Source organism: Eurytemora carolleeae, unplaced genomic scaffold (genome assembly GCF_000591075.1).
Source record: "Eurytemora carolleeae unplaced genomic scaffold, Eaff_2.0 scaffold299, whole genome shotgun sequence".
NCBI classification, from domain to species: domain Eukaryota; kingdom Metazoa; phylum Arthropoda; class Copepoda; order Calanoida; family Temoridae; genus Eurytemora; species Eurytemora carolleeae.
The window spans coordinates 66,557-90,824 of NW_019396463.1; the positions used below are offsets into that span (position 1 = coordinate 66,557).

Sequence of the window (24,268 nt, forward strand, 5' to 3'; positions counted from 1 at the left end):
CCTTCTCCTCTTGGCGTAATGTCAATTGAATTTTACCTTCTCCTCTTGGCGTAATGTCAATTGAATTTTACCTTCTCTTGGCGTAATGTTAATTGAATTTTACCTTCTCCTCTTGGTGTAATTTCAATTGAATTTTACCTTCTCCTCTTGGCGTAATGTCAATTGAATTTTACCTTCTCCTCTTGGCGTAATGTCAATTGAATTTTACCTTCTCCTCTTGGCTAATGTCAATTGAATTTTACCTTCTTCTCTTGGCGAATGTCAATTGAATTTTACCTTCTCCTCTTGGCGAATGTCAATTGAATTTTACCTTCTCCTCTTGGAGAATGTCAGTTGAATTTTACCTTCTCCTCTTGGCGTAATGTAAATTTAATTTTACCTTCTCCTCTTGGCGTAATGTCAATTGAATTTTACCTTCTCTTGGCGTAATGTTAATTGAATTTTACCTTCTCCTCTTGGTGTAATATTAATTGAATTTAACTTGTCCTCCTGGCTAGTTTGTAGTGACGGAGTAAAGATTAATTTAATTCCTATGTGTTTTGAAAATAGGCATTTGATCTATTCCCATTTACCTATATAGAATATGTACATTTCCAATTGCTGTATGCACGCCTTGTAAAGCCTATTTAAATGTATATGCATGGATCCTTGGTATAACTTCAGTAAGACCTAAACCAACCAAGGACACTGATGTAGACATATTTTGATTTCTTTTCTTAATAGATGACACTTATGTAAGTAATTAAATGCAATCATTATAAAAATTGTTCTAATCAATGTTATATTATTGCTATATACTTCAATCTATTTCAGTAAAACCACACTCTCTTCTTCCCTTCCATCTTTTGTTAAACTGTGACAAATCTACCAAGTATCCCCATCTGAATAAAGAATCAAAGAAAAAACAGTTTATATAGAGAGAATAGTTTGAAACCTGTCATCAAAAGAATATCAATATACTATGTGGTATCCCACGTTGGTCATACCCTGCAGGGATAAATTCAACCAAGGGATCACGAATTTATCCTAAAACTTAGAAATCCCTAATTAGATATCAAGATCAAGCGTTCAAGATTAACGATACTTAAAACAAATGTTCCAAACAGCATTTATCAACAAAATAACGAATCATTGTCGGGTTTTCGTAGGATGAAAAGAACTTGCGACGTTATCATATTCGCGGATTTCCTTAATTCATGGTGATATTCCCGGTGTTACAAAGCAAATCTTTGCATTGTATTCAAATTGTAACCTTAATTTGAAATACCAAAATTAATGATCTAGAAAAAAACATCTTTTTTTATATGAAAAAAATGGTGAACTATTTTCATATTTGTTTATTAACAAATACCGTCTAATTATTATTCTAAACAAAGTCTAAAATTGAAAAACAACAATAAACCAGTTTAAATCAATAATCATGAAATTATGTTTCACAAAGCTAACAGACTGAGTCCAAAGAGTATACTGTCTGCTTGACTAGCTAGAGGGGTCAACGTGTTTTAGCCTCGATATCAGGTTACTAGTCGACTATACTCTAAACACACATCTCTAATCGATCCAAAATATTAAAACAAAGAATTTTTTTCTTAAAATTCTGGAGTATTGCTTTATTTTTATAATATCTTATGTGCAGCTGTAAATATTAAAACTTGTTTTATATTGCATACCTCTATGTAAGCAATAATAATGAAATTATATCACAAGTTTCAAGATTAAAAATGTTGAATTAAATATGCGCGTAATTTGAATAAAACGAGGATCTGATTGACCGCGAGTAAAAATGATTGATTAAGAGTTAGAAAACTGCTTTCTCTCCTCCGCCCACAATACAAAAAGTTGGCAACAGCACAACATTTGAAAAAGTAGTTCCGCAAACAAATTACACAAAGCGGAGGGAAGAGATTTAAAAAACAAGTTGTAGAGGGGGGTGAGGGGGGGGGCTAATATAAAAGTGTAGAATTTTCTAAATCCTTTTTTGAATTAATAGATATGAATGCTTTTTTATCGAAATTTTGTTTTGGCAAGAAATCAAAAATTTATTAATCATGAAATGCTACAAATATCATTTTCTGATTTCGGTCTCCTTTGTCTTAATCTTTCTAATCTCCTGAAAAACAATATTGATTGAAGAGAGATAAGAGTATTCTTGATTTTGAAAGGTAATTTTGATACAAATTTTTCATATATTTAATTTAATTTAAAATAATTGGTTGTTATGCTCATTACAAATGCTTTAGTCGCCATTAAATGGAATGCAGATGTAATGTATTATGTAAAGTGATATTAAATTTTAAAAATGGGGTATACCCGATTCACAACGGTACCGTTGAAACCTTTAGCTGTTTAATAATGTGGAAGATTAAATCGTCTTTCTTCCTTTAATAGTATTTGAGTGCTGGTTCCAATTTTGCAGAGAATTCAAAATTGAAAATAATCAGTTTTCAAAAACATAAACAAAGATATCTCATTCATAATCAATTGTATAATGATTTTAAGGCTACCGCTGTGAATTGTAGATAAACTGAGAAGAAGAATACTGACTCTAGCTGCTACCCTGAACCTAACCAGGGGATTCCGTCGCAGCATTAACTAAAATCAATTAAACATCATTCAAATCAATGAATTTTAGATCAATTAAACATCATTCAAATCAATGAATTTTAGATCAATTAAACATCATTCAAATCAATGAATTTTAGATCAATTAAATATAATTTAAAGGATCTAATTCTAGATGATTATACATTATTTAAATCTAGCAATATTAGATCATTTAAACATCATTCAAATCAATCAATTTTAAATCATTTAAAATCATTCAAATTAATTAATATTAGATCAATTAACCCTATGAAGGCTGGGGGTCTGAACCTATGTATAGCCCAGCTGGGGGGGGGTCCCTAGAAAAAGGCCTTAGAGTATATAAGTATAGGGTTGAAATGCATGTTCATAGTCCAATTTTTCAAGGCCAACTCATTGAAAAAATTAGACCGATTACTTTGGGTGCTAGGGAGGGTTTAAAAAATGCCTATAAAAGGGTCAAAAAGGCTTTTCAAAAATAATTTTTTTTAGATCTGTAGCTTTATTTTTTCCGCCCTGTACCCTACCCTATAAATAAAAAAAAATATTTTTTAATAAAGAATCCTTTAAATTACTATTCAATAAAAGTCACAAAATTTCACTGTGATATGTGTCAAAAATGAGAGTGCTATGAAAAAAAACGCCTGTTTAGAGTTGAACAACATTCAAATCAATCAATTTTAGATCAATTAAACCACATTCAAATGAATCAATTTTCGATCCTTTAAAAATCATTCAAATTAACAAATTTTAGATCAATTAAACAACATTCAAATCAATCAATTTTAGATCAATTAAACAACATTCAAATTAATTATGGTATCCAGGTCTCCTGTTCTACTATATCCAGTTTCTAACCTGTTATCCAGGTCTCCTGTTCTACCATATCCAGGTTCTTACACGGTATCATGGTCTTCTGTTCTACTATATACTGGTTCTTACCTGGTATCAAGGTCTCCTTTTCTACTGTTTCCAGGTTCTAACTTGGTATCCAGGTCTTTTTTTCTACTATATCAATTTTCTAACCTGGTATGTATACAGGTCTCCTGTATTATATCAAGGTTTTGACCAGGGATGTATCCAGGTCTCTTATTCTACTGTATCCTGGTTCTAACCTGGGATATATCCAGATCTCCAGTTCTACTGTAATCTGGTTCTAACCTGGGATGTAACCAGGTCTCCTGTTCTACTATATCCAGGTTCTAACCTGGGATGTATCCAGGTCTCTTGTTCTACTGTACCCTGGTTCTAACCTGGGATGTATCCAGGGCTCTTGTTCTACTGTATCCTTGTTCTAACCTGGGATGTATCCAGGTCTCTTGTTCTACTGTATCCTGGTTCTTACCTGGGATGCATCCAGCTCTCCTGTTCTACTATATCTAGGTTCTAACCTGGGATGTATCCAGGTCTCTTGTTCTATACTGTATCCTGATTCTGACCTGTCATGTATCCAGGACTCCTGTTCTACTGTATCCTAGTTATAACTTGGGATGCATCCAGGTCTCCTGTTCTACTATATCTAGGTTCTAACCTGGAATGTATCCAGGCCTCTTGTTCTATACTGTATCCCGATTCTGACCTGGAATGTATCATGGTTTCCTGTTCTTCTGTATCCTGGTTCTAATCTGGGATGTATTCAGGTCAGGCCTGTTCTAGTATATCCAGGTTCTAACCTGGGATGTATCCAGGTCTCAATTGTTCTACAGTATCCTGGTTCTAACCTGTTATGTATCCAGGTCTCCTGTTCTACTATTACTAGGTTCTAACCTGGGATATATCCAGGTCTCCTGTCCTATTATATCTAGGTTCTAACCTGGGATGTATCAAGGTCTCTTGCCCTACTGATCCTGGTTCTAACCTGGGATGTATACAGGTCTCCTGTTCCACTATATCCAGGTTCTAACCTGGGATGTATTCAGGATTCCTGTTCTTCTGTATTCTGGTTCAAACCTGGGATATATCCAGGACTCCTGTTCTATTATATCTAGGTTCTAACCTAGGATGTATAAAGGTCTCTTGTTCTACTGTATCCTGGTTCTAACCTGGGATGTATTCAGGCTTCCTGTTCTATTATATCCAGGTTCTAACCTGGGATGTATCCAGGTCTTTTGTTCTACTATATTCAGGTTCTAGCCCAGGATGTATAAAGGTCTCCTGTTCTACTGTATCGTGGTTCTAACCTGGGATGTATCCAGTTATCCTGTTCTATTATATTCAGGTTCTAACCTGGGATGTATCCAGGTCTTTTGTTCTACTATATTCAGGTTCTGACCTGGGATGTATCAAGGTCTCTTGTTCTACTGTATTCAGGTTCTAACCTGTGATGTATCCAGGTCTCTTGTACTGATGTATCCTAGTTCTAACCTGGGATGTTTTCAGGTCTCCTGTACAACTGTAATCTGGTTCTAACCTGGGATGTATCCAGGTCTCCTGTTCTGCTGGGAAGGTTAAAGAGAAGGTTTCGTTTCTCTTGAATCCTTGGATCAGCTATGCAGTACATACTTAATGAACCGTCAACACCACCTAGAAACATTATCTTTTATTTTAAAAAGTTTATTAAGAATTTCTGAACTTTATCAAAGTAGATGAATGATAACGAATTTTAATCTAAAAGTTTGAAGGTTTGAAATTTAAATAAAAGTATATTTCTAAAAAAGAAGTATTTTTCGGAGATTAAAGGAGGGTTCACCTTTTACAGTTAAATGTGATTTAAAATCTTGCTTAATATTGTTTTATAGCATGCAATAGATATATTAGATAAATATATCTGTATAAAAATCTAACCTTATATATAACGACCCACTGAAAAAGAAGTAGGGGTTGTGTTACATATTAGATATAAAGGGTTATCCACTTCAAGGACGACTTTTCGGAATGAACTGCATCAATTTAAAAAAAAAAATTTAAATATCATATATTGTCTACATATATAAAGTTGTAATCTCTGTTTTTCTGTCTGTTTGTTTGTTTGTCCGATCATAACTCAGGAACCCCTGGACCGATTTGCATCAAATATTGGTTAACTCGGGAGACCTACAGGAATTTTCTTGGTTTTGAGATTCTAAGTTGAGAGGGTAGAAAAGTTAGTTTCCCGGTAAAAATCGTATTAGTGCGGGTAAACGGCGGGAATAACTCTGAGTACCCTGTTCAACGCTGGGTTCCCAAGCTAGTATATAATAATTTATATATATATATATAACCTGCTAGTAAAGACCATGAGGTTGACGCTATGGCTAGAATATCCCCTGCTATGCACAAGTTACTGATCATTACTCCTTCCAGGGTTCGAAACAATCTGATAGTCTTCCTAAATTAAACCTTTTATTTGTTATTGTTTCTTTTTTACCCTTTTAAAATAAAAAGATTTCTTTTACTAAAAAACTTTTTTTCGTTTAAAATTCTCAAATGTCGCTGCTGTAAAGCTTCTGACGTTAATTTTGTTAAAAGAATAACTTCAGGACTCGAACGCTCCAAATTATTCTTAAAATTTTTCAGTTGTACCACCCCCCCCCCCCCCCTCCTCCCCTTAACTATATGAATGAAACAAATATGAAAATATATTCCAAAGATTATTTTAAAAGAAAGTTTAAATTATAGTTTACTCTTAAATTTTAAGATGCTTTAACAGTTAAAAACGGTAAATCACAGGAACCATTCAACTCTAGCACAAGCAGTAGTTTTTTTTTAATCTTAAAAGGGTCAAATCTCTAATATTTTGTTGCACGTCTGTGCTGTAAAAATTTATAAGCAACTTTTAAGAAAAGTTAATTCCGCAAATTGATCATTTCCGACAAAAAGAAGATATCTCCATCATCAAATAAAACTCATGCGTTGTTGTGGCAGAATGGTTTGTGGCATTTTTATATTTAGGTCTTACTTTAAATAATTCTAACAATCCCTTGAGAAATGAAATGATTACCTTCCACTGTGATAATACCAAACATATTCTTCATTCTCTGTAAACCCTGGAAATAATTCAGATCGAGGCTCATCTCTTTTCATAAATGGTAAATGATAAATTTTTTGGTCCATTTTAAAATTTTAGAACGGCGAATTTGGGAATTAATACATCATCCAAATCCAATCAATCTATATTAAGTATAAAAAGAAATTTATCAGTATAAAATGATTTTATTATTAATTACTTTCACTACTAAGCTGGCTGTAGTTAAACCTTTGTACAGGGTTTCCCATAAAGGATGAGACTGTAAAGACGACCTAAAACACTTAAAATATAGCGATTCTAGAGTTCAATACAGTTTTCTGCCTTATAGGGACTGAAAAGGAAAAATGAAAGGGGGTATAGGATGAAACCTGAGAAGCTCAGGCGTTGAACGATACATATAAGACATCTATCTGATGTTCCTGTCTCGAGAAATTGATATAAAACTGTGTCAAAATTGTACGAAAATCTATATATATGAAACTTTGTATAAAAGTACTAGGTTTAAACGACTATGTCCCATAGAAACCTGAGAATCTCAGGTTTGTTCCATTAATAATTTTTTAATTTTTGTTTACATTTTTAATGGATATAATTCATAATAAAAATTTACGAGTCAGTATTACGTCACAAGAACTCCCGCCAATGAGACTATATGAAATAATATTATCAATTATATTTATTAAAAATGCAAAATAAAAATTGAACAAGTATAAAAGGAACAAGATTCTCAGGTTTCGGTGGCATATCGTCGTTTTCAGATTGGTTTCGTATTTGTGGAATATGATATGTTTTATACTACACATTTTTATACAAAATTGCATATATATGAATTTTCGTATAAATTTTATTTCAATTTCTTGAGACAGAAAAATCAGATAGATGTTTTATATGTATCGTTCAAAGCCTTCAAGATGGCTTATTTAATGATTTGGAAAAGAAAAAACTTAAGTTTGCAGTTGCAAAGAATCGTGAACATAAGAAAGCAGACAGAATTAATTCCGTACAGTCGTCTCTGAAGTCTCATCCTTTGTGGGTAACTCTGAATAGACCTACGATGATAATGATTTCCTCACCAGCATTTCTTCTAAAAACACCCTCGTTCACTTGCTCTATGTAGGTAGCAGATATATTCCCTGATTTCAAATCTAAAAATACTATTTTTACACTTTTAATACTTGTCATTTGGAAGTAATATTTTGCTTGGTCAAATTTGATTTAAACAAGCTTTTTCTGATCCAAATTAAATACACAAAATATCAATAATTGTCTCTTTGCAAATTGATAAGTTTTAACTTTGGGTCCTCAGTATTTCTGCCTGAGAAAGAAATGGTGAATTAAACAGTTTTCAAGTTAGAAAAACAAAGATATCTTCATACCATAAATAAAGTTATCAATGGGTCTAACACTTTTTAAATGAAATGTCAGTTGAATTTACAACAATAATTTCTTTAATTTAGACAAATTTTGAAAAAATCTATTGAATATTTTATGTTATATAAATAAAGAACTATTTAGTCTTTATTTTCTTTTTTCCTACTTTTACTAAAAGGTTAAACATTTATAGTGAACTTATAATTCAACCATAGTCATTCTTACAAAAATATCAAATATATATTGGTATCGACTCAAATCCCTCAAGACTTATAAAACATTATGAGAACTTGCTACGTAAGAATAAAAATATATATTACAAAGAAAAGAGATAAATTAAGTTACACGCAAGCTAAAAACAGGGGGGTGAAACAATTTACCTATGAGATAAAGACCCCCTCTGGCGGGGGCACCAAGTCCATAGTTCTGATCTTTAGTTTTCTCTCCACTCCATTTTAAAATCGACCTGGAAAAAAAAATCAAATGCCTTTGAAAGTTATGCATAAGATTTTAAGACTGCGTCAACTTTGGAGTGTCTCAACGACTTGGGTTTTAACTTTACCTCACCAACTCCCTTATATTTTTGTAGCCTTGGACATGGGCAGTTTAAAACTGCAATGTGTCTGTTTCTAGTTTCAACTTAAAAGAGTAATTGGCAACATCCTGATTGCTTTTTGAGTTTGAGCTTGCATATTTTGGTTTCCGGTGAAAATATGTTTCATAATCTATTTTGAAAACTTATAGTCAGAGGTTTATAAAAAAAGGAAATGAGTTTTTTTTCCACAAACTCAAATTTTTATATCTTTGAAACACGATATCGTAGATCTATGAATTCAGTTAGATCGAATAGTGTAAGTTTGAATCATCAAAGGTCACCATCAGGTTAAGCGAAGATTAGGAATTCCAGCAAACGAAAATTTTTGCAAAAAATGCGAATATTTTCGTACGTATTACACCGTACACGTACATTTTTCGCGAAAATTAATTATAAGCGAAAAATTGTGAAATTGATGCGAAATGTTCATGAAAACAAAAGCTCAGCATTAGAGTTTTATTGTATCACAATTATTAATTTCTCTTTCTATACTTTAATTGATGTTTCGCGAAATTTTCGTTGTTCTTATTTCGCGAATTTTTTTCGCGAAACATATTAAAACAAACGAAAATTTAGTGAAACGATTTTCCTTTTCGCTAGAAACCTTTGCAAAGATATAGTAATGGGAAAAATGCTTATGTGTTTATAAAGGCTGCGTTATAAACCCATAGATAAAACTATACCTAGAGAATTTCTTTTCTCTGAGATTAATAAGATTTGCCTTCTCCGAGTCTATAAGAGCTACGTGAAACTGATTAAACCCAACTAGTCTGTAAACGTCCCGGAGCTGGGGGTACCGGAGTTGTATCCTAGTAAAATAGAAAAAATTAAATTATTTATAGTCCAACAAAGGACGTATAGAGGTGGTAGGAAATGGGCTGTGCCTTCCCCTAGACCTGTAAAGGGGGGGAGGTGTAGCCCCTCCCCCCCTAGAACTAAGAGCCATCAAACTTTTCAAATCTTAAACTGAAGAGTGAAGAACATTAAAAAAAGTTTGCTGTTCTGAATTGAGTTCACAGAATTTCATTCTGGGTTGAGTTCACAGAATTTGTTTTTCAAAAATTTCTTTTTCTATCTCTAATATAACTGAACACTAACAGAACCTATAATATATATATATGTATATTTTTTAAACATGTTTTTTCTGCTAGTTTTGTTTGAAGGAGAGATAATGTAGTATTTGCAAGGTAACTATCTTATACTTATGTCTGATATCCGAAAAGCCATTGAGTCCAACCGCAACCAGTGCAGTGCAGGGGGCCGAACTAAGAAAACTCTTGGTTTTCTTGAATTTAGTGGAAACCATTATCTAACTTACAAAGCGACTTTCGATTACGACTTTTGAGATTAAACATAAATTATTCTCTTTTTATCTATTTTACTAATTGTCGACATATGCGTTTTTGATGAAAAAGTAAAGGAAGAAAAAAAGAAGTTTAAAGATTGTTGAATTAATTAAAGACCAAACGCGGTTGAATTAAAACAATTGAAGAAACTAAGTTAGTGACCAGGTTTGGCATGAAAAATTTTAGAGAGCTTACAGCATTAAAACTGGCACATTTATTCTTTTCTCATGAGTTTTCAAATATGTTGCGATAGAATAAGTCTATAAAATATCTTTATCATTCATATGTGATAAGTGATCTAAAGAATTTTTCGGTATTGAACAGTGGTCTTCCTTCTTAAGCATATATCTACCGATTAATCTGAGTAGCCCCACCCCCAATCAAAAATATATATCCAAGTGAGAAAATAGAATTAGTCTGAAATTCATAGAACTAAAATATCAAAAAATTGCAGTAATTCCCCTGTAAAGGCCCCCTATGAAGAAGGAAGGTGATATTATTGTATTTGAAGAGTACTTATTATGTTTATAGCTTAACTATAAAGTTCATCCATTACTTAAATAGTCTTATTATTATGAATTAGTATGAATTTTAGTAGGTTTAAACTACTTTCAAATTGAAAAACCCAAAAAAGCCCAAAAAAAAATAAATCCCTTTGGGCTGGGTTTTTGGGAAAACATTTTTTTCCAACGGTTAGTCCAGGGTGACACACGTTTAATTTTGTTCGAACGTCACAGCTTGCTGGCACAAGGCCCGAAATGTTTAACACACATACATTCCAACATTCTCTTTAAAAAATAGCCATGAACCTGAATAGATATGTTCCTTTATAAAGATGATAGATAGATAACTGTTCCTTCCTTGCAGTATCATCATAACCCAGTAGGACCAGATAGTAATTGTCAGGGGTTACACAAACCTAAATAGGGGCATATACAGGAAATCTTTCCAGGGGGAAGGGGTGCTTGAAATTGTTTTTATTTTCTGTAGGCACAGTACCCGATTGCAATGGATCTTGAGCTAAAACCCCTGGAAAAATTTATTTCTCTGATCTAAGGGGAGCTGAGCCCCAATAGCCCCCCCCCCTACACCTCTGGATATAAATTTATTTTCTTCTCTATTAGTCTATGGGGAAAATCCCTCCCCCCCAAAAAAAATATCCGGTTTTTGGTCGATCTTAAACAGTTAAACAACTTAAACAACAAAGACGACCTTTGAAATATTATTGAAATAGGTTTCTAATCAAGATTCAGCGAGGACAGGGTGGCTGCTGTCATGGTTTTGAAAGAAATTCCTCCCAGGGTTTTGAAGTGCTCCCCAGGATTTTAGAGTTGCTCCCAGGGTTTTGGAATAAAATGTGAAAATATATCCGACCTTTAATAAGGGTACTTTAAACGAAAACTGAAAAATGGCTCCACAACCCCTTTTTTCAGTTATTTTGTTCAATTATTTTGTTCAATTATTTTGTTCAGTTATTTTGTACAATTATTTTGTTCAGTTATTTTCATCAGTTATTTTGTTCAATTATTTTGTTCAGTTATTTTGTTCAGCTATTTTTGTTCAGTTATTTTGTTCAGTTATTTAGTTCACTTATTTTGTTCAGTTATTTAGTTCAGTTATTTTGTTCAGTTATTTTGTTGAGTTATTTAGTTCAGTTATTTTGTTCAATTATTTTGTTCAGTTATTTTGTTCAATTATTTTGTTCAGTTATTTTGTTCAATTGTTTTGTTCAGGTATTTTGATCAGTTATTTTGTTCAGCTATTTTTGTTCAGTTATTTTGTTCAGTTATTTTGTTCAGTTATTTTGTTCAGTTATTTTGTTCAGCTATTTAGTTCAGATATTTGCGGGGAAAAAATCGCAAATTACCGTCCAAGTAGTAATTCATATAGTTTTGATTAACCAAACTAAAGACATTTGTTTTTCCTTATACATTAAAGATTATTGGTTAATGAAAAAATATCTTTTTTTAGCCAGATACATAAAGGTTTCATTTGAGTTGATCTAATACATCTTTATAAGGATAATTTATAAAGATGTAGAGATCTATTACCAGCTAAAATGAAACCTTTATGTATTTCGCTGAAAAAAAAATATTTTTTTTTTACATTAACCAATGTATAAGGTTAAACAGAATTGTTGTCAGTTTGGCTAATCAAAACTATATGATCGCCAAAGGCTACTTGGACAGAAATTTGCGATTTTTTCCTTGCAAATATGTAAACAAAGAGAGTAAAAAAGGGGTCGTAGAGCCCTTTTTTCAATTTTAGGGTTTAAAGTACCCTTTATAAAGGACTTTTCAAAAAAGGTCGGATAAAGGAGTTGATAAAGGATGTAAATGCCTGAAAAGATCAAGAAAAGTTGAAAAACTTCAGTTTTCCTAAAACTTAAATTCGAAAGTAAATGCCCTGGAAGCTTGAATTGTTTCTTATTGCTGTACAATGGTTCATTAGAAATTAGAATCATTAAGGAGTTGAGTTTTTGCAACAAACTCTGATTTTCTAATCTCTATATCTTTGAAACCCAATGTCGTAGACCTTAGATATTTTAAACTATTAATACTTAAAGATAAAATAAGCTTAGTTTGAAATATCAAAGGTTTGCACCATCAGGTTGCAAAGATATTGGGATCAGAAGATTTGATTTTGTGGCAAAAACTCAATTCCTTTTCACATTTTACTCCAAAACCCTGGGAACAACTCTAAAGTCCTGGGATCAATTCCAAATCTTGAGAGCATAATATTACTCTAACCTGTCTAAACTTCTTGATATATGTTTGTATATCGTAGATAAGGTTTAAAGTAGAAACCTCTCTGCAGGATATGTAAACCTGATTTTCCAAAGGTCTAAACATAAGCTACAAGATATTACACATATAGTGCAGTTAGTGAACTCTTCATATTGAGATTAAAAAATAAAATTTCCAACGATAATATTCATTTTTAGTAAGCATCAAGTATAATTAATTTAGACGAATATCTAAACCATAGATTAAATAAAATAACAGATAAGACATTAGTTGTCGTCTTTTTAGAGAGAGAGTCTGTTATACACAGACTACGCGTACGCGTAACTCCTTTGAGCTTCTGCCTACTTATAAATCTTGAAAAGACACATGCATCTTGTGTCCTATCTGTTACTTGAATTGATCTATGGTCTGATACAACTGAAAAGGCACTATATCTGTTATACGATCATGATCACGTGACTGTAGAAAATTTATCTGCATGCATAGTGATTTCTTCAAATAATGTTGACTACTGAAGATTGTCGTGAAACGGGAACATTTTGTTTCGTAAAATTCTTTTTTGAAAAAAAAACTGAAATACATTGACCTGGCAGTGATTATTCTTAAATCCATGGAATTAAAGAACATTTGTTCTATTCCAGGCTCCTCAGTAGCTGATACTACAGCTCTAGATAATTAAAGCAAATCTTAACAGGGAATGTACTTTTAAGATGCTCAAATTACAAATATACTCTTTAAACCTTTATCAACAATAATTCTTGTCTTAACTTCGAGTCATCCGGCGCTTTATTTGTAGCATATAGCAATAAGAATATCCACGCCATCCGTGCTTGTACAATAGTTTAAAGGATACTTTTGGGAATTAGACATGTCAGTCTACAGAAATTAAAACCTCACCAGACTTCTTTAAAAGAAGGTTTAGGGGCGTTTAGGATCAAATATTATTATCTGTTTTATTTCTGTATATTATTTGATAAATTGTTTTTTCTTAAATTGCTTCCTTTTCTATTTCACGAATATGGAATACGTTTTCTAATTCACAAATATGGAATACATTTCTATTTTACGAATATGGAATACGTTTTCTAATTTCACGAATATGGAATGCGTTTTCTATTTCACGAATATGGAATACGTTTTCTTTTTATTTAATTTTTTGAACATGTATGATAAAAGCAGACTTATCGGGTCCGTCCTAGTATTCAATTTTAGGATAGGCTAGGGGGCCGAGCGGTGCGGCTAGGATAGGCTAGGGAGCCGAGCGCTGTGGTTAGGACATGCTATGGGGTTGAGCGCCGAGACTAGGGCAGACGAGGGGGCCGGGCGCTGCGGCCACATGATCAATTATTCAAAATGTACAAAAAATTGATAGGGGGAAGGGGGGAGTATAAAAATCGTTCTCTAGGAAATTACCTACTTATCCGGTTACATACTAGAAACAATTTCTCAATATCTTTTTCCTTTAATGAAGCTATAATATCAGACTTCAAGCTTATTTGCAATTTACTTTAGTCTCATGTGACCTGTATCAGTTATAAAATCATTATATGTTTGATTCTGAACAGAAATATATTTAATTTCAAATAATGATTATTATGATATAATTATTATGTTTGATTCTGAGCAGAAATATATTTTCAAATTGGAACATTATTGTTGACAGGGTTACCCATAAAGAATGAAACGTTAATGACGAACTTATGTAAGAAAGAAAAACTTAACAGAATCCGAACAGTCGTATCTGAAATGTGAACAGAATCCGAACAGTCGTATCTGAAATCTCATTCTTTGTGGAGAATAGATCATGTCGAGAAAATCTAATTTTGTCAAATTAAAAATATGAAAATTTCCAACCTGTTGGTTAAGCTCCAGATGTACAGTTTATCCGACTCTGATACAGCTNTATACAGTGATCTTCGTATACATTAATACATTGATTTTTTATACAGTGATCTTCGTATACATTAATACATTGATTTTTTATACAGTGATCTTCGTATACATTAATACATTGATTTTTTATACAGTGATCTTCGTATACATTAATACATTGATTTTTTATACAGTGATCTTCGTATACATTAATACATTGATTTTTTATACAGTGATCTTCGTATACATTAATACATTGATTTTTTATACAGTGATCTTCGTATACATTAATACATTGATTTTTTATACAGTGATCTTCGTATACATTAATACATTGATTTTTTATACAGTGATCTTCGTATACATTAATACATTGATTTTTTATACAGTGATCTTCGTATACATTAATACATTGATTTTTTATACAGTGATCTTCGTATACATTAATACATTGATTTTTTATACAGTGATCTTCGTAAACATTAATACATTGATTTTTTCTCCAATTTTTCAGACAGCATTAGAAACACATATAGGTTGTCAATTACAGTTTATCTTTGTTAACTTGTAAACTTGTAATTTAAAAAAAAAGCTTGTTTTAAAATGAAATTAAATCAAAATGCTTGACATAAAAACTATAAAACTTTAAAAGCAGAACAAACTTGTTCAAAAGAAACCAAAAGGTGTACACAAAATAACAGGTTTCCAAAGACAAAGTTGTAGACATAAAAACGAAAAGGAAAAAAAATATGATCCCCATTTTGCCATGAACAGAGCTTGTTTGAAATTTTTTTTTAAATATTATAAATATTAATTTGTTCGGCTAGGATAAAAGATCCGTAAAAATAAAAAAATTTGAAAAAAAGTGAAGGAACTAAACACACACAAACTGCATCATATAGCTGTAAACCTTTAATATTTTAAACTAAGTGAAGGAACTAAACACACACAAACTGCATAATATAGCTGTAGACCTTTAATATTTTAAACTAAGACTATGACGAAATGATAAATCATCATCTGGTTGCAATGTTGTAGGGACTAGAAAATTAGAGTTTGTGACGAGTGTTTAGACCCTTGTGTGTTAACCAACCTTTGAAATATTAGTTGTTAGTTCTCCAGTTTTTAGATTCCATATTCCAACATTACTCCGGGTCATGGAAACAGCCAACCCTACAATATTCCAACATTACTCCGGGTCATGGAAACTGCCAAATCTACAATATTCCAACATTACTTCGGGCCATGGAAACAGCCAACTCTACAATATTCCAACATTACTCCGGGTCATGGAAACTGCCAAATAAAAATAATGCCAAAGAATGTGTTCAAAGGAATTGAGTCTTTGCCACAAACTAAAATTTTCAAATTCCTATATCTTTGAAACCTGAAAGTACAAACCTTTAATATTTAAACTTTTATTATTTAATCTATCAGTATTCATAATTTGAAATATCTAAAGTCTACAACATTAGTTTGCAAAGAAATAGAAATTAGAAAATTAGAATTTGTAGCAAAGACTCAGTTCCTTTTTGATAAGATTTTTTAAAACCTTGGAAAATTGAGGCTATTTAAAAGAAATATTTTTGTTTTGAATTTCATCAATTCGAGACACGTGAAAATTTACAAACAATTAACCTGCACTTTCTCCCACCTCCAGTTTTTCTATTTGATTTTCATGTTTCTGAATATGATAAACCTGCTCTACAATATTAGACATTGACCAAACCTGGAAATATTCATCATTTTGTCATTTAAACAAAAAATGAAAAAAATATTTGAAATTTTTAACCTTAATTGTTCGATCCATTGAAGAAGATACAGCGCAGTTCCAATCTCCTTCGAAAAGATTTTTAAATTAGAAATAATTTATAAAATGCTAAATTGGTTTTTGATACCCATGAAAGAGATTGAAAAATATTGGAAAGTCAAAAAGAAAATAATTTAAATTAAAAATAATTAATATGTTAACCTTCTGTAAGTGAGGACATGTGAATGATCCGTCCATAATGGGCCTAATAAATAATAAATGATGTTTTGAAAATGTATTATTACCGAAGACATCGTAAGAATGTCTATTTTTGTCATCGTGGATTTTTTGCGGGGAAAGGGTAGAGTCAAAGCTTTCATTGATTTAGGAAAAAATAGCTTAAAATTCAGAATAAAAAATATTGCTAATTGCATTTAAAATGCACAGGACTAAAATGATGAGGGTTAGAATATTTATCTTTCGATTATAACGGGGCTCTTGTAACAACCAAATTTATCTACAGTTGTCGACGGTCGACGTTTATATCAATACAATTACGACGACTTTTCTATTCAAGTTTTGATTTCCAACAAACTTGTTTCAGATAAAAAGTTTGCAAGTAAACAAATAAAACCTGTTTATTGACAGCTTCTCTTTGTGATAATGTTTAAGGTATCCTAGCTGTTTGAAATTAGAAATCAAAAATTGAAATCGAAAATAGTCTTCATTGTATTGATCGTGTACACGACTCTTCAAGAATATTCAGAATTGTCAAAGAAAGCAGCACTATAGTTTCAGTAGAAGTAAATATTTCCATTTACTGTTAGCGCCGATTAAAAGATTCACAACTCTGATTGGATAATGAGATAGAAATATAGATGTTACCACCATACTATTTCTATTGGTTCAGAATACACAACAAATACATGACTGAACCCTGATTGGATCATGCGCTAATGGACTCGGCATACAGGAGTGGCAGTGTTGGTTGTTTACCCTGTTTACACATTCAAGGAATAGGGAAAACGGAAACGACACGATTACCCACAAAGAATTAGACTAAAAAGACGACCCATAACTATTTAAAAATTACAATCTAAATTTTTAATTTGCTGCCTTCAATACAGTATCTTGAAGGTTCACTTGATGGTTTGGTAAAGAAACAGTATCTTGATGGTTCACTTGATGGGTTGGTAAAGAATCAGTATCTTTATGGTTCACTTGATGGTTTGGTAAAGAATCAGTATCTTCACTTGATGGTTTGGTAAAGAATCAGTGTCTTGATGGTTCACTTGATGGTTTGGTAAAGAAACAGTATCTTTATGGTTCACTTGATGGTTTGGTAAAGAATCAGTATCTTTATGGTTCACTTGATGGTTTGGTAAAGAAACAGTATCTTGATGGTTCACTTGATGGGTTGGTAAAGAATCAGTATCTTTATGGTTCACTTGATGGTTTGGTAAAGAATCAGTATCATGATGGTTCACTTGATGGTTTGGTAAAGAATCAGTATCATGATGGTTCACTTGATGGTTTGGTAAAGAATAGTATCTTGATGGTTCACTTGATGGTTTGGTAAAGAATCAGTATCTTGATGATTCACTTGATGGTTTGGTAAAGAATCAGTATCTTTATGGTTCACTTGATGGTTTGGTAAAGAATCAGTATCATGATGGTTCACTTGATGGTTTGGTAAAGAATCATTATCTTGATGGTTCACTTGATGGTTTGGTAAAGAATCAGTGTCTTGATGGTTCACTTGATGGTTTGGTAAAGAAACAGTATCTTTATGGTTCACTTGATGGTTTGGTAAAGAAACAGTATCTTTATGGTTCACTTGATGGTTTGGTAAAGAATCAGTATCTTAATGGTTCACTTGATGGTTGGTAAAGAATCAGTATCTTTATGGTTCACTTGATGGTTTGATAAAGAAACAGTATCTTTATGGTTCACTTGATGGTTTGGTAAAGAATCAGTATCTTGATGGTTCACTTGATGGGTTGGTAAAGAAACAGTATTGTTTTCAAATTTTTGGAATTGCATTTATGTAAGAAAAAGAATTATGTACAGTAACCCTATAGTTTTATTGTAAAAAATAACAAAAATATTGTAAACAATAACACACATATTGTAAACAATAACAAACATATTGTAAACAATAATACATATTGTAAACAAGGCTCGTTATTTTAGATTTGTGTTGTTTACAAGAAACTAGATCTAAAAAGAACATGAACAAACCCTTCTTTTATTTAGTTTTCAGTTACAAATGCTGGTAGTTTTGAGGTTTTTGAACCTCCATGGTTATTTGCCTGTAAGAAGCTCCACATTAATCCGAGATGATTTGCCCATTTACAAATTGTAAGCTCGATATGTTTGCTTTATTACGTTAAACATTAAAAACACTTTATTCATTGCCAAAAAGATATTAACCAAAATCGTTTTAGTTATTTTTGCTTCATTTCGTAAGATAAATGCAAACTAGTAGAAAATAGGGTATACTACAGTGATAACCAAAACACTCAGATAGGAAGTCGACTTTAGGACTCAAGCTATTTTTTTAATATTCCAATGAACTTGAGGCACAGCAATTGTGCAACGTAAACAGATCCATTTTTCTTAATAAGTGATTAATTAACTTACTAGTTATTAGTTAAGCTATTTACTTTGTATCAGCATCTAATGCAGGTCAGTATTGCAAACAATGTTGTCTTCTTATTCTACAGTTTTCTGCTTATCCCTGTATGTGTTAAACCTCTGGACTTTTTTAGAGCACAAAAATCATTGAATGTGAAAAAATCAAATCAAATCGATGTTAGTCTCTGTAACTGTAACTGTAACAAAAAATATTGTAAATCGTCATAGTTTTTTTACAATTAATTTTCAAATTAAATTTTTTTATTTTTTTAAAAAGAGAAGTGAATTTGTTTTGTGACAGTTATTATTCATATTTATATTCTTACAGGTTGGAAAAATAAAAGTCACTGCTAAACAGGGGTTTGAAAATTCTGAAGATCCATTGTTAGAATTCCACATTATTAATGAAAAATGGGATAAGAAAGGTTAGGCAAGGAATGGATATTTTCGACAAAATAATTCTTGATTCTTGTAAGTTCATATAGGACAGTGCTTCAGAGTATGGTTTCGTCTACAGCAATATTTTCCTCGCAGCTGGCAGAGTATAAACTGGCAACATAGTATGGTGCACAGTTTATATGAATTCTAATGTGAATGTTTCAATTTTCCTTGTTTCTGGCAAGAGGGATGGGAAAGGGAAGCATAGAGAAACCTCACGTTCTTTACACTTTTATTTCCTTTTTTTCAAGTAGAGTGTACTGCCAGGTTCTGTTCAGCCCAGCAAGACCTAATTGTTCTTTCTCTGCAAGCTAGATGTACACTACAAATCGTCATGGTGTGGCGGAAGACGATCCAAGTTTAAACCGGATGGAGAGACGCGGCAAGAGGGAGTCAGATCTGCCACGTCACCATGAATAGACATATTATTTTTATTTCTAAAATTGATAAAGTAAATTTAGTCAGTAATAAAGTATTTATTTAAACCCAGCGTTTATCCTTCCGAGCGTAGCTAAATTGGTGACCCCTAGTTCGAAACTATAGGCAAGGATGGAAATGACAAGGAGTAAGTTTCACTTGCCCTGTCCAGTGTACTAAATAGCGTAAATAGACTGTTTTCCCGTGCCATTATAGACTTTTATAGCTACACGCTCGTCAAGTGAATCGTTCGAAATGCCTAAGGACAGTGATAACGTCCAAGCACGAGCTGAACCCAGCTCGCTGGATTTATTAAACTCTGTATCAGTGAAGGTTCCAGCCTTTTTGCCAGATTGGTTTCTTAAAAAAATTAGCAATAAATTTGTATTCTAAAAAAATGGGAAAACTATTAAAAACGATCGTTATACAATGTTTGTTTTTGTTTCGTCTTTTTGCAAATTTCTTTCTGTCAGGGACAAAATTGGGCAAAGTGTAATTCAACCAAATATTCATAAAAAATTTTTTTTTTTTTTAAACAAACCCAAGGATGTAATGCAAGGAAAGTTATTTAAGAAGTGTACAAATCTTTTGTACTGCAGTGTACTGTCTCTGGGCGGTAATGTAAACATAAGACGGATGTCAAAGCCTGACATGATGGCATCCATCTTTCACATAAAAAATCAATGAAATATTCTAGTCATAGGAAACTATTATGTGAATTATCAAAATTATCAAAATTTAATGCTTTTAACCTCCTCGGATACTAAACGAACACTGATGCATGTATTCTTGTTTACCGCCCAAAGAGAACTGGTTTCAATGTGTACGCAGAGTATACACGACCGCAATTAACTTTCCTAGCATTACACCCTTGAAACAAACCAAGGCACATCAAAAATGGTTTACCTTGAAATATTTAATCAGTGTTTCCGAGTGGACATCCCATATGAACATGTACTCACGTACACCAGCTATAGCCTTATCTTTCTCCTGTACAGTTTACAATTTGCACTGTACAGTATAATGATTGTATCCAAACAATTAAAAAGATTATTATTTCAATTTAAAAATAATATTTATATGATAAATAATATTATATTTTATGTATTAAGGGTGAAATTATTTCAATAAACATGTCAAATCCTTTGAAACATCTGAGTAGAAGTCAAGACATTTTTTTTTTAAACAAGACAATCTTGATGTAACCTCATGTAAACGTACCTTGTTAATAATACATGAATTAGATCCTGCTGGTCTTGAAATAACATTTCTGAACTCTGTTGGTAGATTTAGTTTAGTCAGGGTAGATATTCCATTTGGCCTGAATACATTTTTTTAACCTTTTAATAAAATATTAATAAAAATTGTAAAAAAAAAATTTTATAGAGTTCCAGTTTTCCCCTTTTTTTAAATTTTCCACTTGGAACAATTAAGGAGTATGGAATGGAGAAAGATTATGCATGCATTTTTAAATTTAGTTGTTTGCCAATATTTTTGCATCTTAAAAAAAGTGTGTTTGTTTGGCGTTATTCAGCCTACTTTTTTTACAGTTCAATGCATACAATAACTTATTCTGAATATTCAAATGGAGTACTGTCTGCAAAGCAGGAACAATAATATGGTATGGCGGGCCGGGTCGATTCCTTCTCTCTTTTATTCCATACTCCTTGGTAAATAATTCTCTGTGTCTAAACGATTTGCATTACATTACCAAAAGTGGCTAAATGATAATCATATACACTGAATACACTATGCAGCCAAATTTAAAAGCTATTCTCAAAATGTTAGCGGCAAAATATTAAACCTACCATGATGGCTAAATTAACCAAAAGATGTTCCAGTGAAAATATATATCCCTAATATAGAGGTAAAATTATGAAACTATTCTATAAACAAAATTATACCCTAACCTACTCAAAATTATGAACAACGAGGTTATAGTATATAGAGCGATGATAATCATTTACTTATTGTACAGGCCATGTACTCCACTTACAAAGGTCAATCTGTATATTACAGTACTCGGGGGTGATTTCTGAAATACTTAGTTATGAGATTTTGTTTTCCATTTAACTATTGAAATCCACTTCTCCTTTATCGTGTGCAGGATTCCATTTTCGCAGGCAGACGTAATATTACAGTCTTTTACAGAGCAATATTTCATCAATAACAAACCGTTCTGAGAAAACTGAGTAAAATTCAAGATACTCAACCTCCCCACACACTTGTACTCCGAAAGCGTACTGCATATTTGATGTTTGTACTGTATGATTAGGCCATGATCTCTTAAAATCCTTGATCAGTAAACTGTCCGAAGTATACAATTGGGCTAATACAAACAGACAGGTAGTCTAAGATCCAGGCCCCCAGATTATGAAGCTATTCTAGTGGCAAAATGACAGTTCTACTCTAGCATCAAAAATGGTGAACCTATCCCAGTAAAAACTGATAACTCTACGCTATCAGAAAAATGGTACTCTAGCAGCAAAATTATAATCATACTCCTGCAGCCAAATGATTAGGCTATTCTGGGCCAAACTCAGAGTTGAATGACGACATTTTATGTCCCAAGTTATAAAGCTATTAGCAGGAAAATGATAAACCTACTCTACCGGCCAAATTATAAAGCTATTAGCGGGAAAATGATAAACCTACTCTACCGGCCAAATTATAAAGCTATTAGCGGGAAAATGATAAACCTACTCTACCAGCCAAATTATAAAGCTATTAGCAGGAAAATAATAAACCTACTCTACCGGCCAAATTATAAAGCTATTAGCGGGAAAATGATAAACCTACTCTACCGGCCAAATTATAAAGTTATTAGCAGGAAAATAATAAACCTACTCTACCGGCAAAATTATAAAGATATTAGCGGGAAAATAGTAAACCTACTCTAGCAGCCAAATTATAAAGATATTATCGGGAAAATAATAAACCTACTCTAGCGGCCAAATTATAAAGATATTAGCGGGAAAATAATAAACCTACTCTAGCGGCCAAATTATAAAGCTATTAGCAGGAAAATAATAAACCTACTCTACCGGCCAAATTATAAAGCTATTAGCAGGAAAATAATAAACCTACTCTACCGGCCAAATTATAAAGTTATTAGCAGGAAAATAATAAACCTACTCTAGCGGCCAAATTATAAAGCTATTAGCAGGAAAATAATAAACCTACTCTACCGGCCAAATTATAAAGCTATTAGCAGGAAAATAATAAACCTACTCTACCGGCCAAATTATAAAGTTATTAGCAGGAAAATAATAAACCTACTCTAGCGGCCAAATTATAAAGCTATTAGAAGGGAAATAATAAACCTACTCTAGCGGCCAAATTATAAAGCTATTAGCAGGAAAATAATAAACCTACTCTAGCGGCCAAATTATAAAGCTATTAGCAGGAAAATAATAAACCTACCCCAGCGGCCAAATGATGAACCCCTCTACAACGCTACCAATAAGGTTCTCTTTATCATTGGTTAAGCTAAGTTGATATAGATCAGGAGCAGAGCTGGAAATCAAACCTGGAGTAATAAAAACTAAATTTAATTAACATAATATTTGATTCTTCTAAATTTAGTAAATTATGCAAAATATGTTTTGATTTAAAAAATATCAACGGGGAAATTTTTTTCCCCATGCATTAAAATAAAAGATAATTAATTTATTTATTTAATTCAATTGAACGGTTGTTTTGCCATGACAAAATTCTAATCTACAAAACATAATAGATTGACCTAGCTTGGTCCAATTTCCAGCTTGAAGCCCATGCTTGACAATGCTCATTGTTTTGCCCTTTCCATCTAAAAAATAATACAAAAATAAGACAATTAATTTGTTACTTTAAAAAATATTCTTTTTTTGAAAAGTTTTAAATTTTGGGCAGAACATTGAACGTAAAAATATTGCAAGATGAATTGAGATACATATCATCTAACTGAAAAATTTATTAATTTTAATCTATACAAATTGTCAGGATAAATAAACTAAGGTTTAAATGGTACCACTGTCAATCGGAAATGCCAACCTTAACCGGAGGGTCTCTTGACACTACGTCTACAGTCTACAGTGATAACCAGAAATAGTAAGACGACTTTTAGAATTAAGTTTTAACTTTAAAAATCCTATGAGCATGAGACACGGCAATTCTGCACTGTGTAAACAGACCCATTTCACTTAATAAGTCTTTTTAAGTGTCTAGTAAAACTATTTGCTTTATAACAATATCAAATAGACTCAAGAATTGCTATAATGTCCTCTTCCTACTCCATTGTTTTCTGGTTATCAATGTATTTAAAAGAATAATATGGACATTTCTTCCATCAAAAAAGTATATTGAAAAAATCTGCATTTTTGTAACTACTGTGACCTAAGCCTGAAGGTAATGTTGTGTATACTGCTTGTATTCCCTCCTGGTTAATATCCAGACAGTAGCACTGCAGGCTGGTTAAAATATCAGATTTGTTTCTGTTCTCACTGTGAAGAATCTCAACTCTTCTGCTCAACAAACCTTTTTTCAAGTAAATGAGACTTTCAAGGGACAATTTTCGCTGTTACCCAT

At 32.2% G+C, this 24,268-nt stretch overlaps 1 protein-coding gene across 1 annotated transcript; it reads right to left on the minus strand.

Moving 5' to 3' along the window:
- Nucleotides 1–1,637: 1,637 nt before the first annotated feature.
- On the minus strand, nucleotides 1,638–24,201 carry LOC111703745 (uncharacterized). Its single transcript, XM_023475783.1, has 21 exons — nucleotides 24,077–24,201; nucleotides 23,445–23,510; nucleotides 23,126–23,231; nucleotides 20,924–21,023; nucleotides 20,609–20,692; nucleotides 16,433–16,475; nucleotides 16,253–16,299; nucleotides 16,099–16,189; nucleotides 15,550–15,633; nucleotides 14,443–14,488; nucleotides 13,175–13,255; nucleotides 12,592–12,685; nucleotides 10,651–10,760; nucleotides 9,179–9,304; nucleotides 8,281–8,366; nucleotides 7,603–7,674; nucleotides 6,503–6,548; nucleotides 5,784–5,890; nucleotides 4,994–5,106; nucleotides 2,525–2,592; nucleotides 1,638–2,110 (listed from the first exon to the last, which is right to left on the minus strand). The coding sequence occupies exons 2-21, from the start codon at nucleotides 23,491–23,493 to the stop codon at nucleotides 2,047–2,049; spliced, it is 1,617 nt and encodes a 538-aa protein (XP_023331551.1). The 5' UTR covers nucleotides 23,494–23,510; nucleotides 24,077–24,201; the 3' UTR covers nucleotides 1,638–2,046.
- Between the last annotated feature and the right edge of the window lie 67 nt (nucleotides 24,202–24,268).